Below are 17,367 nucleotides of genomic sequence, written 5' to 3' on the forward strand. Positions count from 1 at the left end.
TTGACTTTCAATCTGTGTTGCTAAGATTCTGATTACTGCACTGGTTTTCTGAAGTGTTGCTTCTTTCATATTATTTCAATTTTGCCTATTTTGCAGGGGGTTAGATATGGTTGTGACTAGGAAAGGAATTTGTTGTCCTTTATTGGTTTTGTTGTGAGCCTGATGTAATGTCAGCTCATATTATAATTATGGCTCCTGGCAAAAGAGCTGCAAAGCATTTCTCCAATTTTGTGCTTAATTGCTGCATTTCTCAAATTTCACAATTAATTTTATGAATATTTTCTGAGAGGCTGTGTTTTCCAGTTGTGTATGGAAAAGGCTTTGCCCTTCAGTTCTGACAGCCTGTAGAAGTTCTGAGGGAGAATCTTAAAGCTGACTGAGGAAGGAGTTGTTTTTCTTTTCAGCTTATTCACTCATCAGTGGTTCTGCTCCCTTTAATAGCTGCAGTCAAACGTCATGTCCAAATTTGGCAAGCTGATGCCTTTTTTGTTTAAAGTTAAAGCCCATTTTGGCATTGGAAATGAGATAAGCTCATTTCAAAGAACTGAAGTTGGAATGAAGTTAGCAAGGCTCTGTGCCAGCAGATAAGTCCAGGATGCTTCATAAATTAATATGCTGGCACTTACATAATTTTTTGAGCAACATCAGCTGGCTGTTACACAACTCTCTGATGTGTTTGCCATTCAACATTACCTGAGAAAATAATGCACAGCAGTTGTTAGATTTATAGAACCTCTTTCATGAGGCATATTCTAGAGCAGCAGTTAGGAAATAGTCCAGATACTTCATTAGGTGTGCAATGACACGTACCTACAGGAATGATAACATTCCTCTTCAGACACCCAGCACTGCCTCTGTTAAAGGCAAAGTCTCACTTTTTATTACTACAAGAATTAGTCCTGCTTCTTGATTTCATGTGTGATTTTATGTGTTTAGCTATGTAATCTTTTATTGCTACGTGGAAACTAACTCTGTCTTTTCAAGAGAAAAGCTTATGTTTACTAAAGGGATAGCAAAGAGATCAAGTGGTGTCAAGACATTTGACTCTTGTTCTTTCCAGGCCTTAGGTGTAAAAGGTAAACATTTACCACTAGATTATTATTGCTGGTGTCCATGTAGGCCAAAATATGTGTCTGGATGCTGTTAGTATGCCAGTGGTGCCCAATCACACATCTTTTCTTGTGCTGGGTTGCATGATACAAGTCAAGTACTGGCAGGGCCCAGAAAAGAAGAGGCTGAGGAAATAAAGTGATTAGGACCAGGGAAACAAGCAGTGGAAGTGATGGAAGTAACATGAGGCCTTCCAAAGGGGTATGTTAAATTGTAATTTAGCAGATAGCAGTAATTCTAGATACTTAGAAGCTGTTAGCCAGCTGTGTTTCAAACATGACCCAGTCAGCTTCTCCTGTGTACATCTTGCTTAGACATTGCATCCTTTCTTTTCAGACATGTATTTTGTAATTGCTATTCAAGTCTCATTCATGGGATATAAATTACTGTATCCACACTATTCGTAGACTAAAACTGGCACAAAATGCTGTAGTATGTCCTTTCTATGTTAGTTATAATTAACCTTTTTCTGCTCCTTAACTAATCAAGATAAAAGGTTATAGGCAAATGAATGTATTGGGATTACATATGCTGCTGCTGGAGAAGGAGCTGGTTCTATTCAGTAGCACTAGATGTAACAAAAATTTCACAGAATTTTGAAAAACTCAAGACTAAGAATAGATCCCTAGTACAAACTGTGCTACTAGAGGAACTAATCAGGCAGGAGGCAGTAGCAATGCTTTTTGGATTGTATTTTGTCTAAAAATTATTAGATGACAAGACATAGCTTGTTCTTCTTGGAGTGGTAAAACTGTCAATGAAGATCCTGCCTATATTGTATGTCCCTCTCCATGGAAACACTTGTGTGTATGTATGTTTTCTCCCTTTTTCTGGTATATTTTTGTCAGTGAAAGTTATATTTGGAAAAAGATCTGAAGTGTCAAGAAAAGAACAGTGATTTCTTGGTTAAAAAGAAAATGTTTGGCCCTGTGTGGTTGTGATTTGTACTTTATTCCTGTTCTAAGATTTTTAATATTTTTCCATCTATAATTTTTAAATTATTATCTTTTGACTTATTGAGAATGTTTTATATTGTAAATAACATATAATAAAAGTCTTGGAATGCTGTGACTATCTAGGAAATACCTTTAGGAAAGGCAGAAATAAAATGAGAGGCAAAGTTGCTCATCCTGTCTGGATCTTCTTCTGAAGTTTCTCCTAGTTTTCATTCTAAGCAGTTCTTTTTAGCCACACCTTTATCCTTGGCTGTAAAATACTGCATTTGCACAGGGCTCTTCGAATATAGCAGAGCAAAGTGCTTGTATGCAACTGTACTCCAAATGTGTGTCTGGTGTTTCCCTAGGGCTGGATACAGGTTTTTTGGAGGCATGTAGGCAACAAGGAACCATAAGGATTTGAACTGTGGTCCATGGTGGTTCATTCTGTATTGCTGTACTTGACAGATTTTTCTGTCAACCCCTGTCTGTGAGTTTATGTGCATTTGTGTCTATGAGAGAAAGATATCCTTGGGTAACAGGTATTTACAGTTGTTCTGTGTTAGTGTACTGACCCAAGACCTCTGTCTGGGAAGCTTAGGAAGAAGGGAAAACAAAAGTTCATTCTTCCTTAAAAGTATAATAAAAGTAAAATATATGGATTTTTTTTTCCTAAGTACAGAGCAGTCAAGTGTTTCTTCAAAGCATGTGTCAAACCTCTAGATCAATACCTTGACCTAATTTGTGGTCTCCCAAGAGATAAGACTCCATACACAAACAAATGATGAGATCACATGTGAGATCACATGTTAGGTCATAGTCACTTGTAGTCCAAGTGCCAAAACTTCGGAGTATTTTTCTCTAAGAAACAGGCATTAGAATGTCTTTTAATATACAATTGTTATCTTATGTTCCATAAAGTACTGTATTCAGATCTATTTTTCTTTCACTTTGTGGCTTGGCTTTAGCATTTTAACAGCAGTTGCTATGGAAGAGTTAGCCATGTTTATTGGGTCCTGACAAATGGCAACAGCTGAAAGACTAATATTGTATTCTGTTTTAAGTATAAGATGGGCCCTGAGCCAGAGATTAGCAGCTTCAGAATATAGCTAGCCACAAAGCTGGATCCTCGGGTCCTGACGCACACTCTAGTTACTCAAACAGAATGCTTAAATGTAGCTAGATACTGTAAATATTTTCCCCATTACTATCTTGATTAATATCTTTTTGCTTGTTTAAAGGACAACAGCAGCTTGTTCATGTCCACTAATTAGTTTCTTATCAGCAAGAGAAAATGCCAAATGAAAGTAATTAATTATGTTTTTCACACTTTGCCCTGACTGGACTTTTTGCTTGATTCTGTTCAGTGAATATAGGGGTAAGTGCACAGAATTGAGAAAACATTTGCAAAAACTGGTTGTATTGTGAAAAATGATGAACTGCAGCAAGGATAAAAACAGCAGAAATTTAAGCAGGACAAACTTCACATTTTATCAACATGTAATAACTGTATATGAAATGGTAGATGTGAAAACTGTCAGATATGCATATCCACAAAGAATCTTAAAACTGGTATTCATATATCCACTATTGCTATACTCCAGCATGTGGGGAGTTAATGTAGTTCATACCATAGCTGGGAATTTTTGTTCCTGAAGTTTGCTGGTACTGTGGAAATCCAGGCCAGAATTTGGGTGTAATTCCTCCATGGCTTTTCAAAGAGTAATCCTCATTCTACAATATGAAGTAAATCATGGTATTTACAGGTAGTGCTTTGAAATGTGAGTAAACTCTCTTCACAAAAATCTCTCTGGAAATAAAGACCTGGGAACAGTTTTGCTTGCAATCCTTACCACTGGCTCCCTCCAGCTAAAAAAACCCACCAAACAAACCAACCACCAGAACCACTGAAAACTAAAAAAACTCTTCAGAAATGCAAAAAAAGTCTCCCTAAGACTGATTTGTTTTAACCCCCTCTTGCCTGTCCATTGCATTTCAGCAATTTCTTGTTTAGCATTTCTCAGAGCTTAAAAGTAACTTTCTAAAGTTCTCTCGCTTGAGGGAATGCCAGAATGTTTAAAGTCAGGATCTTCTAACAACCTCCAGTAAACGTGCTGTGGGAGCTGTTAGGTAATGTAAGTTTTATGGCCTGATGCAAGAGACCTTCTCATCTTTGGAAGTTCTGGATTTCAGCAATGATGTCAAGTTGCTGAGGTCTTTTGGTAGATGTCTGGGTAAGGCAAGAACCAAAGTGTGAGAACTTGAATGGAATAAAACAGAATTGCAGTAATTTTCAGTAGTAAAGTGTTTCCTATTCCATGGATGCCTTTCCCTCAATAGTACTTTTGCCACTGGAGCTGACAGGAAGAGGAGTGGTAGAACAGGAGGGAAAAGTAGGGTAGGTCACTCGTATGGGGGGGTTGAGCGAGCAGCTGCACGGTGCTTACTTTCCAGCTGGGCTTAAAACTAGGACAGTCAAATTTCCAGCTGGACTTAAAACCATGCCCTTCAGGGTGGGCAGGCCCATAGAGCCTGAAGGATTTCTTTGGGCTTGCTGTAGCTATATCTTCCCCTGTTGATCTTACTCTTGACTCTTTTTAGTCTGGTCTGACTGTAATAGTTACCTTTCTATGGCTTTCCTGGGGAGCTATCATTCATGGAAGCATAGGATGTGTGTGGTGAAGGTGGTGCCTTGTGAGGCCACCTAGAGCAGAGGCTAGACAGAGTTAAAGGAATAAAGTAGGTATTGATTATAAGGCCTTCAAAGGATACACCTTGGGCAGTACAAGAGCCTGGCCATGGCTCCACCCAAGATGAACACCGAGTCATGCATTTTCACACTTTTATAGGTTTTGGTCCATTTACATATTGGAGTTAATTGTCCAATTACAGCTTCAGGTTATGAAGTCCCAACCTCCCAAATTGCTTTCATCAATTCCCTGTTGTTTATACTTTTTGGGCCTGAAGCTGCAACAGTGTCCTTGGTTCTTGGGCTGGAAAAGGATTGTTTTGTCGAACTATACTGTGAAGAGAACTTGCTAACATTTTATATGAAGTTCAGAGTTATATGCTAATGCCGTACAGAATCTGGAAAATATGAAAGCTAAAACTTAAGGCATCAAAGGAAGAAGGCTGACAAGGCTGGCTCCATAACATGGCCAGGTATCCTGTTTATAGGGCCTGAAAAAGCTCTCTCTGGTTTTGTTTGCCTCTGATGTCCCAAATACACTGCTCTTTCTTCACTAGCAGCCATGCCACCTCTATAGTTTTGTTGTGTATTAGGGGGTTTAGGGGGTTGTTTTTTTTTTTTTTTTTTTTTTTTGTTTGTTTGTTTTCTTTATTTGGTTTGGATTTTCTGTTTGTTTGGGTTTTTTTTTGTGGTTTTTTTTTTTTTTTTGTTTGTTTGTTTGTTTGTTTGTTTGTTTTTGAGTGGAGGAGGCTGAAACATCTGCTGTTTCTGTAACTGAGGTACAGGATGTACCTGTGAATGTATGTCTATAAGCAAAACAATTTATTTTCATTTAGTGCTGTTTTCCCTCCTGCATTGAAGCAATGGTTAAGATCTCAAAGGACCAAGGACATCTTAGCAGGAATGCTGTACAAATAAGTTGCAGGTTTTCTGCCTTGAGGATTCTTGTCTCAAAGCCTGCACTGTTTGTGACACTGCAATGAAATAGATAAACAAAGGAAGTGTGTGTTGCAAAGAATGGAGAAAGTTTGGATAGCTAGCAGTAATTTTAAGATCCTGTGCACAGAATTTATCCCTGGTGTGTGCAACTGAAAAGTCAATTTTCTGTAAGAGCTTAAACTGCAGAGGTTTTGTAATTAAAGCTGTGATGGTCAGAAGTTATTATCTGATGCTAATGTAGGTTTGGGTCAATTTCTTTCTTCGACTACTCTTCTTTAAAATGCCTTTTGACTGAAATGGTAGGTAGAAAAATTTTGCACCCCTATGTAGCAGTATGCTTGTTTCAGAATGTGAGTATGGATTGGTGACTAGCAAAGCGGTTTTTTATGCATCCTGGATGGTTTTGATGGCATATGACTGTGATACTTTCTGCTTCAGATTGTCTCATGTGCTGCTTTATGTCTTGTACCTCAGAGCTGGCTGCAGGAGCAGTTGAAATGAATCTATAAATAGTTCCTTGAACTCTTCCATGGCATATAAATATTGCTCTCTACTACCCCAGACGTCCTGGGCACATTCATTTGTCCTCTTTTATGGTGTAAGGAGGGAAGGGCTCATTCTCACCTGTTCAAATACTTCCAGTTACATGTGAAAAAAACCCCTATCTATAACAGATGAATCTGTGGTAGTGTAAGAAAAGCCTCTGGTGGGTATTAAGCCAGCTGGTATTTGTACATGTTTCACATTACAGTTCAGAGCACTAACCCAGGGAAGCATGAGTTGGGTCTTTGCATGCTTGGGGTTTATTTAGCAAATCACAGTGACAGAAGCGGTGCAATGACCCACTTAGAACGACATGTTCAGGCTTCTCAGTGTTCCCCATCTGAAGTGCTGGTTTCACTTGTATGCTTAACTCAGGGGTGAGGGAAAAAATCACAGTGCAAATGACGGAAGGCTTATTTTAATAGAGCAGTTTATTTCTTTGGTCCTTAAGTGGCACTTACAGAAAGTCTTGAGATAAAATTACTCCATTTTATATTAATGTAAGATGGCCAAAACAATCTTAAAGGACCAGAGATCCTTTAAGATATTAAAATAGCAAATTTCTTTTCCAGTCACTTGGAGCTAGAACTTGGATCCCAAAGTGGACACAGGTGAATACTGGACGCTCTCTTGCAAAGGGAAACATTGGCTTGTGAGAGAGAAGTGAAACCCTTCCTTTTGGAGGGAACTATCAAGAGCCACTGCTTGTAACTCTCTGGTAATTCTTCACTAGTAGAAATAATTACATTATTCTTGGGATGTTTTTAAAGTGGTTTACTGATTTATGTGGTGGACAGAAAATGTAGGAGGATTACTTTGCTATTTGTTTATGGGGGTGATGAAATAATGGCTTCCAAGTTTGTTATTTGTGTTGGCAGCAAGAAACATGAATTGTTGAGATGTGAGTGTCTGTACTGAGGATAGCAACACATTTTGTGTTGTCAGTCAGCACTTTCCCCCCCTCCCTGCTCTCGTGTCACTTGTGATGTAATGCCATTCTGATGTAGTGGAACCCTCTGTGCTCCTGATTTGTAATTAGATGTGACATCACGAAATAAAGGTTGCTCAAAAAATTGGTATGGGATAGTTGTTATAGGCATTAAAGCAATTTTAGTAAGAATGCTTTCTGCTTTTTTTGTGGTATAAAACAATTGGTTACCACAAAATTTTGCTCCTTTGTGAACCCTGAGGAAACAAAATCTAAATATCAAAAGGCATATTTCTTAATACATTATATATGGGATTCTCATTGATGCAAATGAAACAGGAGCTGGGAGTCCTGGGTGCCGCTGCACAGTGTAACTATTTACAGCACATTTGCACTAGAAGTTGCACCTGCAGGACTGTTCAGGTTCTTCCCTGGTTTCATCACCACATAGTAACTAAAAGCTTTTGCTACTTTTTTTATGTTTCAGAGGTGACACAAACCCCATAAATGAGAGCCTAGCAGTCACCAGTATCATCCTCTTTGGCCTAATTAGTTTCTGACTTAAAGAAGTGCAAGCAGGAATTCATTCATTTCAATGGATTTCTGTCATATTCTGCATAGATAGTTGTGAAAATATTTTTAATTTTCAAAGGAATGTGACTTCACTATATGGATGAGAACAATAGATTCTATTGGGCAGTCTTTAGCTAGGGCTTGGGAACTTAATTATCTGGCCATTACAGGGAGGATAAAAGTAAAATGGCAATTTCTGCATCCAGTCAAATAAATGGCATGATATTGATTGATTATCAATAGAGTTGCAGAAGAAAATCTTGGTAATTCAGCATCCCTATTTACTGTGTATGGATAAGGTACTGATTTCCATTGTGTTGGTCTGGCAGTTCCCTGCTGTATAAAATGGATGGATTTAGGTGTTGGTCTGATTGGTGTTTGCTGGTTGTAACAATGGATAAAATATTTTTTTTTAAGCTAACTTGTCAGTTAAGTACTAAAAAAGGGAACTATCTGCTCTGCTCTGTTGGGGGAACGGTTAAAGTGGATTCTGGTCCTTGTGTGCACTCACAGTTTTCCATATTATAAAATCAACCCAAACTGGACATTCAGTTGTTCTAGTGCTTCTTTCTTGTGCAATTGTAGTTTCATGTTAACACAGAAATTATTACCAATACTGTCTGTGGGACCTGTTGATTTCAAAGGAGCTTGCTGTTAACTGGAGCAAAGGCAGGGTTTCACCCTGTAACTATTAATGCTGTAAGGGACTATACTTAGCAATGACCTAAGGTCTTTCTAGAGCTACTGACTTCATGTTTCCAGCTTCCCATGGGCTCATGCACTGCTTTTTGAAATGCACAGGAAGCACCTCGTGTTCCTGTCCGGGTTCTGTATATCAGCATTTAAAAGGCAACTAGTAAATACCAGGCATCGCAGAATGACACCATGCTTTGCTTTGGCACGGGTGACAGAATGTGAGACCTGCTAGGGTGACCCTTTGCTTGGTTTGGGATATAGATCACTACCCTGAACTGCTCATGCATTAGTCTCCCTGGCTTGTTGATATGTTATGGGCTGTCTTGCTTTAGGAAGCCTTTGCCTCGGCAGCAAATATACTCTCTGCAGGGTAGTGACTGAGGTCAACTGGTTTTTCAGGATGCTGTGGTTATATTACCTATTTGTCTGTAACGTAGTGCAACTCTACAACAGACTTGATTTTATTGCACTGGCACTGACTTAGTCTGCAAATCCAGCTGTCAACTCATAGCATTAAAAGCAAATCCTAATAGAAATCAAGAAACATGCCACATATGCTGACAAGAGAAAAGGAATTTGGTTTTATATATAATTTTCCAGAAAAATCTGTGAATATCTGAGGCTTTTAATTGATCTTTTCTCATCTTTTCCTAGATATTAAACTGGCTGGCCTCTAATTCCCCAGATCTCTCTTGCTGTGGCTTTTAGGACGAAACACCACTACTCATGTGGAGTGGCCTTCATGGTTTTATAGGGGCCTATCCAAGGAAACTCAAAAAATACTTCAGTTTGTTCCTTAAATAGTGTAGTTGGGATTTCAGCAGACTTAGCAGAATTGAGTATGTTTGGTTTAGGGTTTACCTGGATATACTTAAATATTTCTCTACTTTTTGACTAAAACATTAAGAACTACAGTCTTCCCCTGAAGTGTCAATGGCTTGCTATTCTCATTACAAAGGCAAACATTTTCCCCTTTTTCATTCATTTTGCAATTAGCAGAGGATTCTACTTCACCCTTTAACCACTCAGACCCTTAATGATCCAGAATATCTTTATATTAGTAAGACTATGCTAACCAGCTGGTGTTATTAGGCTAGTTTTTATAGAAGACTATTAAAGCACAGCACTGCCTGTTTCTGACAGTTCTCACAGGTACCTGGCATAAAGAGGACTTCAGTGATGTCCTGTGCTGGGTCACTCAGCAAACAGAAAGGGCAAACCACACAATGTTTGACTGCATATGCCAGCATTTGGTTATTGGGCTGTGAGAAGAGATGCATGTGGTGGGTTTAAGCTAAATTAGCAGAGGAAGGGAACGGTCACTTCCATCATACTGACTAAATCAGGCCTTGTCCTGACTGAAAGCACTCCCAGCACTGGCAGTTGTACTGACAAAGGAGTTTCTGCTGGAGTTTTAACAGCAGTCCTTGTTCTTAACTTCCCTGTAGACAGGTATCACTTTCAGCTACATATTTATTATTTATTTAGAGATGTTGGTGGGCTTGCATTTTCCAGCCCAGCAACTGTGAAGAGGAAACAGCATACATCAGACTTGAGGAAATGGATTATTTCTGCCCAAATGCAGGTTGCTGTTGTCCTGGGTTCTTTAGTGGTAGAAGTACGCCATGCACAGCATTTGGGAAGAAGCAGCCTGGCAGGAATGGCCAGTGTGACATGGAGAAGAAAGGGCAAAGAGCTACTGAGGCACCAGCAGTATCTGTGCTACCAGGCAGTGAAAAAAAATTCAACAAAAAAACCCCAAACGCACACGCCCCCCCCCCGCCCCCCCCAAAACCTAGAACCTGCTTTGCTTCTTTTTGCTAGTTTTATTGGACAGTTGTTTCTTATCAGGCAGAGATGTCCCAAGTGTAAAGTGTTCCCCAAAACCCAGTGTTTTCCTTAATTCTCATTCCTGTGCTGTCATTTAACATGGGAGTTCTTGTTTTGCTTTTGTTGAAGGATTAGGATGTAGGAACTTCTGGCATGTGTAAAGGGTTTATACATTGTGTGTTTTACCTTTGTGTTTCTTTTTGAAGGGTGGTTCTGGTAAGAGAAGAATCATCTCAAATTGACACACTCTATGCAGAAAGTCCATATTGCTGCTTTTGCTTTCAGGTGTTTCGAGGATGACACAGAAGTGGACCAAGTGAGAGCTGTGTGGGCAATGCTTGTGGCACATATATATAACTGGTGTAGGCTTGATGGGGGGTGTGGGGGGTGTGTGTGTAAGTACAAGATGTACTAATATTTGCTTATAAGCTTGAAGAGTTAAGCACTTTGCAATACTTAAGTGATAAGTTACTTGTAATTGGAGAAAGGATGGGGGAAACAGTTTTGTACTCCAAGCAAAATTTATTAGAAGTCTATTCAAGAAAAAAAAACCACAGAGACCTTTTGCTTGTAGGAATTCAAAGTCAGTTACCTAAAAGCCAGGTATGAAAAACCTGCATTTTGCTAAAATCAGATACAGAGTAGAAACAGTACTTTTTAAATATCACAGGCAACAGATATTTAAGTCCTCAATCATAAATGGCATCAAAGATAGTATTAATCTCACAGCAAAGCTGCATGCAGATCTAGTTTAAAATTGAAAGCCTTTGAATATAAAGCTTTTGCCATGAAATCTGCAATAATAAAGGTATGCTGCACAAAGATGTTTCTTTACCTTTGCCTTAATGACCTTTCTCAGTAATAAAGACATATGTACATTTAGATTTGGCTGGTAAACCATATTATAATTAATAAAATTTTGCATAAAAGGCTATCTTACAGAATTGCACTATCCAGATGTGCTTATGGTAAACAGAGAAAGAAAAGAAAAACGCATTGAAATGTTCTGTATGTGAAGAGGGCAAATAAGAAACTTAATTTTTTAAAAATCAACAACCAAATGGCTCTGTACAAAAAAGCAAAATTATGTACAAAATGCTACAGAGACTACATACATTTTGATAATTTTGATCCTTTACCCATGAAAAATGCAGCAGAAGCTTTTGCCATCTATAAGGTGCCAAAGAAACCAAATCCAAATTTTTATTTTTATAAAGCCGTAGTCGTTATCATCCTGTGCCTTAATTTCCTTTGCTATTTATGCTTACCTTTGCTTATGGAAAATTTAAGTTTTCAAACACTTGTTCATTCAGACAGAAAACCAAAACCCAACACCTCTAAAATATATCGGTTTTAATACTTGTGACTTTTTTTGCTGTCTAAATTCCTAAAAAGAATGTGTAACTTGGGTTTCATTAACATACATACACATATATAGTGAAATAAATCAGTACATGATGCTTGTGAATATGTTTCAGGTGGCTATGTTAGGAAATAAAAAAACCAAAAACCAACAACCCTTTGCACTAACACTGTTTATGTTCCTGCTTCTTTAATTTCCTGATAAGTAAAAACACTAACCTCTTACACTTCATGTTGCTTACTATTACAACATTTTGATTACAACCATTTAATATCAGACATCAATAGCAGGTTATTATTATCTATGCTTACAGCACTGTCTTGCTCTTCCTTAAATCCTCTTTGCCAAGTCTTCGTGCCTTTTGCACTTCCTACTTTTTAACAGAAAACACTACAGGTTCACTACAGTTTTTCATTAGGGAAAAAAAGAAAAAAGATTTAGCCAATACCATTGCACCCATTCAGAACACTTGCAGTTCTTCCATTTTGCACTTTGCTTGCTTGAGATTTTACAATCACTGTGCATTTGTTACAGCATACAAGTGCAGGCAAAAAAATCTATATTATAGTTTGTCATACATTGTAAACCAGTACAATAGGCAAACCCGTGACACAGCAATGTGGAAGCAACAAATGCTGCCAAGCTAATAAGAATGTGTAAAATCAATTTTTTAAAAAATAGTAAACAGCAACTTTCCTCTGTATTACATGCATGCTGAAAAAATCCCACCAGACTTCATGGTAGTACAAATGTTCAAACCAAGATCAATTTTTCGTCCCTTCCCCCCTACCCCCCATGGCAACTCATTTGTGTACCTATCATCAGGCTTTTCTTATTGTGTTTCACATGAAAAGACTTTAAAGCAGGGAGTATTTAAATGTTGAAATGATTCCTCTTGTCTCAGAAAAGCTTAGTTATTCACACTGTGGTCGTTGCTGTAATACTGCTGGAACGGTTTGGCAGGTGGGATGGGATGAGGATGAACTAGATGGCCTCTATTTGAGACTGCAAGCAAGAAAACAGAAGGCCAGCGTAGCATGTTTTCTAGCAGCTTTATGCAGATGTGTTGCAGAGATGCAGCATAAATAAGTAGAAAAAAAAATTTCACAGCCTCTTGACATAGTTTCCAGGGAAAGTACCAAAGAATTTGGTTCTTCTTGAGGTTCCTGAAATTAGAAGCAATAGATGAAAGATGGGAATAACAACAGAAGATCATTATGTAAGCATGGCCTTCAAATTTTTTATGTTCAATATTGCACAAACAGAATTATCTAGAGTTCCTTATACTATATAATTTTATTTGTGAGATTTAACAAAGTGTAACACAGGAAGCAAAATGCAAATGAAGAGGCATATTTGACTAAATTGTTACAGCTGATTAAAAGTGGTGCTAAAATTCTTGGTACACAGAAATAATTTAATTTCAACAACATAAAATCTATTTAAATAAAGTGAATTTTTTAAATATTAAGAACTTGTCAGATGATTAAGTTAGCTGCTGTGTGCATGAGGGTTTATGAAATGATTAAGCCACCATATCTACACCTGGTTATGAAATTATCGTTTATTCAGTAATACTTGGGTTTCACAAGTGGTCAATGCTGTGGATGTATTCCTGTGAGAAGGCTTTAAATTGACTGGCCTTTATAAGGAGAAAAGTAATATGTATTCCATTCTGTGTCACAAATGACAACAATGCTGTACAACAATCTGGAGCCATGTGTCAATTTGCATCTATCATTTTCAAAAGACAAAAGTGCAAAATCACCTGCTAATTTCAGTGGATTTTGGTTGGGATTTCTCCTGATAAAGCCAGGTTCAAGTTTATTACACTAAATGCCAAAAATCAAGTTGTTTAAAAGGCACTACACGAAGAGGGCAGCACAGGTCAGGGGGAAAAAAAAGAAGAAAGCAACCAAATTAAAACATACCCACAAACCATCCATCATCACATTTTTCCATCACATCAATGACATCTCCCTCTCTGAGTTCCAATTCATCTTCGTTCCTAGGAGTATAGTTATATAGAGCCTGAAACCTTAAATAGGACAAATGAGGCATTTTAAAAAGAAGTAAGAGTTCCTTGCACTTTTGCTCAAGTAAAGGAGCTGGTTTAAACATTAAGAAAAAACACTTCTTACAAATAGAGGGGAAAAGGACTTTTTTTTTTTTTTCTTTTTTGCCTGGTGGACTTGAGGGTAAGGAACGTATAGTAAATGAAACCTTAATTAGAAAGGCAACTCATGAGACACTGAAGACTGGGTTTAAAGACAAGCCTGATGGCTCCTCAACCAGTCGTTTCAAAACCACATTTAAAAAAAAAAAACATTTTAGTGTTATTTTATAGTTCAGTAACCAAACAGAGGACTGCTAAAGGACAGTCTAGATGTGCTAGGCCTGTAACCTTCCGTGGTCAGCACCTAACACTGTGGTTCTGCCTTTAAGCTCTGAGAAGCCAGTAGCAAAACAAGCCAGGACAGCAGCTCTCACACGCTGTCACTGTGGCTGGGGGAGCTCCCTGGGCTCTTCAGTGGCTACACAGACAAGCCCTCTATGAGAGTGAGGGAGAGGCCTGAATCAAATCAGAGGACATATGGATGGAAACTCAATATTCAAACCATGAACTGTGCTTCTACACCTGGCCAGGGCTGCAGATTGCAGGATGTAAGGTGGATAAATGGCAAGAGGTGTGCAATTACTAAATCATTGTATTTCATTCCTTGTCAGCTTTTAATTAAAGTTTTTTGAATTGAAAGAATAAATTCTCACTAGGGGGAACTGAAGGTTCTTGGGCTGTTGCACAAGCCTGTGAGTCCTGCAGTCAGAATTGGCCTTTTTTCCTAAGCAACTGTGCCTCAAATATGACTGTCTAAAAAGAAGCAGGGTACAACTGCAGAAATTGGGAAAAGGATATAGTTTAAATTTCAGATTACTGAAGCAAAACATTATTGTATCCATCCTTTTCTCTTAAAACAATTCACTGAGTTTTAAACCTTAATACCATCATTACACTATCCCCAGTAAAACAAGATAGCCTGCTCATTGATGTGTTTATCATTCTGGCTAAGTTTTCATGGCTTAAATAAGATGTATACTTTAGTAAAAAATTCCTGCTCCTGAAAGCCCAATTTGAAAATCCTGTATACAGACTGGTGCTAGGTTTAGTTTCATGATGGTCATCTTGATAAACTACACTTATTTTTCACATTGCTGATTTGGAGATTAGAAAAGAAGAAAATGTTCCAAGAAAACAAACAAACAAACAAAACCCCCTTAATTTCTTGTCACTGGCAGTCATCTTCCCAAGCCCCAAAAGGCTCTTTTTATATTTTAATTACACTAACAAAATGGAAAGAGACTGGTTGTTTAAGCAATTACCTTTGGTAATTTGTGTAGCAGTCAGCAAGAACAATCTGCAAAAAACTAAGTGGCAATATTTTCTGTTTTGCTTATCATCAGTCCAGGAAAGCAGAGCTATGGTGATATTCCAAAAATTAATTAAATGCAGCTTCCAAGGGGACAAGATTTGCAGATGTAATGTGTCATGAATAGGATTCAAGCCAGTTACTTACTCAAGTACAGTACCAAGAACTTCCCAATGAGCTCTCTTTGTACTTTAGGAATTGAATCTTAGTAATTTCTAGATAATCCATTTAAACTCCTTTGTAGTAATTTCATTCTTTCTATGCTAATCTAAGACTTTTGTAAGTATGAAAACTTTACTAGCATTTACAATACTGACAGAAAGCATATTCAAGAGAATTTATATATAAATTTAAATATAAATTTTTTTCCATTTTTAATTTTAGAATCAATAGCTTTATTCATGAACTACTTATAATATATTGAACAAAATTAATTAGAAAATTATTGCTTTCAAAACCGAGTTAGGTGCTTCAGTATGCTCAACAATACCAACAGGAAATTGTTGTTTTAGTGAGGTTGAATATCCAAATCTAATTATGTATTTGTGGTATATCTATCTGGTAATTTTTTTTCCCTCTTTTTCATCTTCAAATGACTAAGGAAAACTTAAAAATCTTTTTAGACAATAAACCTTAGGTACATTTTATGAAAAATGATCTAATAGAGCATATGCTGAAGTGCTCTGATGCTAAAGGAAGAATGGCTGCTGGTTTCAGTGATCACTGTAGGACCCAAGTGCAAGGCTGGGGGGCGCGGGGATCAAGAGACAATCTTGCACTGAACTTGCATTTTAACTGTCAGTTCTGAAATATCCCAAGCACTTAAAATAAGACTTGAGTTCTAGATTCTTCTCCAGTTTTCAGAAAAGCTTTTCTTGCCTCTCATATTTGAATTGCACTTGTAAATCACACCAAAAAGTGTGAGCCTCTGTTCCTGTGATCAACATTATTGAGTTACAATTTTACTCTCTCTTCACATCCAGAACTGTTTCTGAATAATTGCATCAAGTTACTAAAGCAGATCAGTTGAATCAATGTTGAATCTGTAATTGTCATTTTGCTGAGAGAATAAAAAAAAATAAAATCTCTTCTGTAAGTACAGACAATGGAGAACTGTTAAGATGCCATGTCTGGCTGCACTGAATATAAAATTAAACAAATAAGGCTTTGCTCTCTGGGACTTTCTTGGCTATCTTCCTATATCATGCAGTTATCTATAAATCTGTGAAATCTCTTCATAATTGTAGTTGGCAAGTTAAAAAATTATCTGATGGTGTGCTGGCTGTTGTTAGGTTTTGGTTTAGTAGACAAGAATGATACTTACGGTTCCCCCCCACCATGTATATTTTCATGAGAAAGCACAGGGCGCTGTGGCTGAAATGAAATGATTTGAAATGTAATAAAGATTTGTAGTGTGTAACACACAGTTGCTCAAGAGTTCATATTCTGCCTCATTTAAAACCATGGCCCATTCTGCCCCCTTCCAACTCACAAGAAATTCTTAAGAGACATGACAAACAACTGAACCTTGGCACGTTTAAAGATCTGATTTTTGGAGGTCATAATAAAAACTAAACAAAACTGTGAACTTCATCAACAGTCCATTCTATTTATAGCATAGTACAAAGCTGGAATAGAACCCTGCTGCCTCTTCACTGTGAAACAGAAATAACATTACAAAAATCAGATGCAACTGATGAACATCATACATTTTTTGGGTGAAATGTATTTTTAGATAAGTAGAAATAAAATCTCCTATACATAATAGCAGAATCTAGAATATTCACAGACGAACAACATACCAATTTACATTACACACACAGAGTACTAACTTGGCAGGCATAACATGCTATGCTTTAACTAATTCTGTTTTATCTCAAGCCATGCGGGCTGTTGGGAGGCAAAGAACAGAAAAAAATTTTGAAAGAATACATTTAATTGTGTGAATATAACAATTAACACTTTAACAGAAAAAAGTAGTCTGTATTTCCAGTGCAAAGCTTTTTGAAAGGAACTATGTTCCTTCTTAATGGAGCATCACTGAGCAAAAATATTCAATACATCTGGATGCAATGGAAATGAAAAATACTAACCTTCTACGGAAACCATATCCTGCTTAGAAAGTCACTGATTTATACTGGTTAGAATCTGGCTGGGGCCAGAAATTGCAGGAGCAGCTGCTTGGAAAAGCTCTTGATATGAGCAGGGATCATATTCTCTGTTGACTGAGGATGCCCTCTGGTCACTCTGTAGAGACAAATCTGGGAACCATATCTGTTTTGGGAATGTGGATATCAAACACTGCTCATAGCACTTTCTTTCATGAATTGAGTAAA

General features: G+C 37.6%; 1 protein-coding gene across 4 annotated transcripts in view; it reads right to left on the bottom strand.

Annotated features, from left to right (window-relative positions):
• Positions 1-11,414: 11,414 nt before the first annotated feature.
• The window catches only part of SORBS2 (sorbin and SH3 domain containing 2), a 145,312-nt gene continuing 139,359 nt past the window's right edge, over positions 11,415-17,367 (bottom strand). For all 4 annotated transcript variants that reach the window (XM_053975052.1, XM_053975056.1, XM_053975054.1 and 1 more), the window contains 3 exons: positions 16,356-16,405; positions 13,538-13,644; positions 11,415-12,772 (listed from right to left, as the gene is read on the bottom strand). In XM_053975052.1, the coding sequence (XP_053831027.1) occupies positions 12,711-12,772; positions 13,538-13,644; positions 16,356-16,405 (219 nt within the window). In that variant the 3' untranslated portion in view covers positions 11,415-12,710. The remainder of the gene's footprint in view (positions 12,773-13,537; positions 13,645-16,355; positions 16,406-17,367) is intronic.

This window comes from Vidua macroura, chromosome 4, assembly GCF_024509145.1.
Source record: "Vidua macroura isolate BioBank_ID:100142 chromosome 4, ASM2450914v1, whole genome shotgun sequence".
Classification (NCBI taxonomy): Eukaryota; Metazoa; Chordata; class Aves; order Passeriformes; family Viduidae; genus Vidua; species Vidua macroura.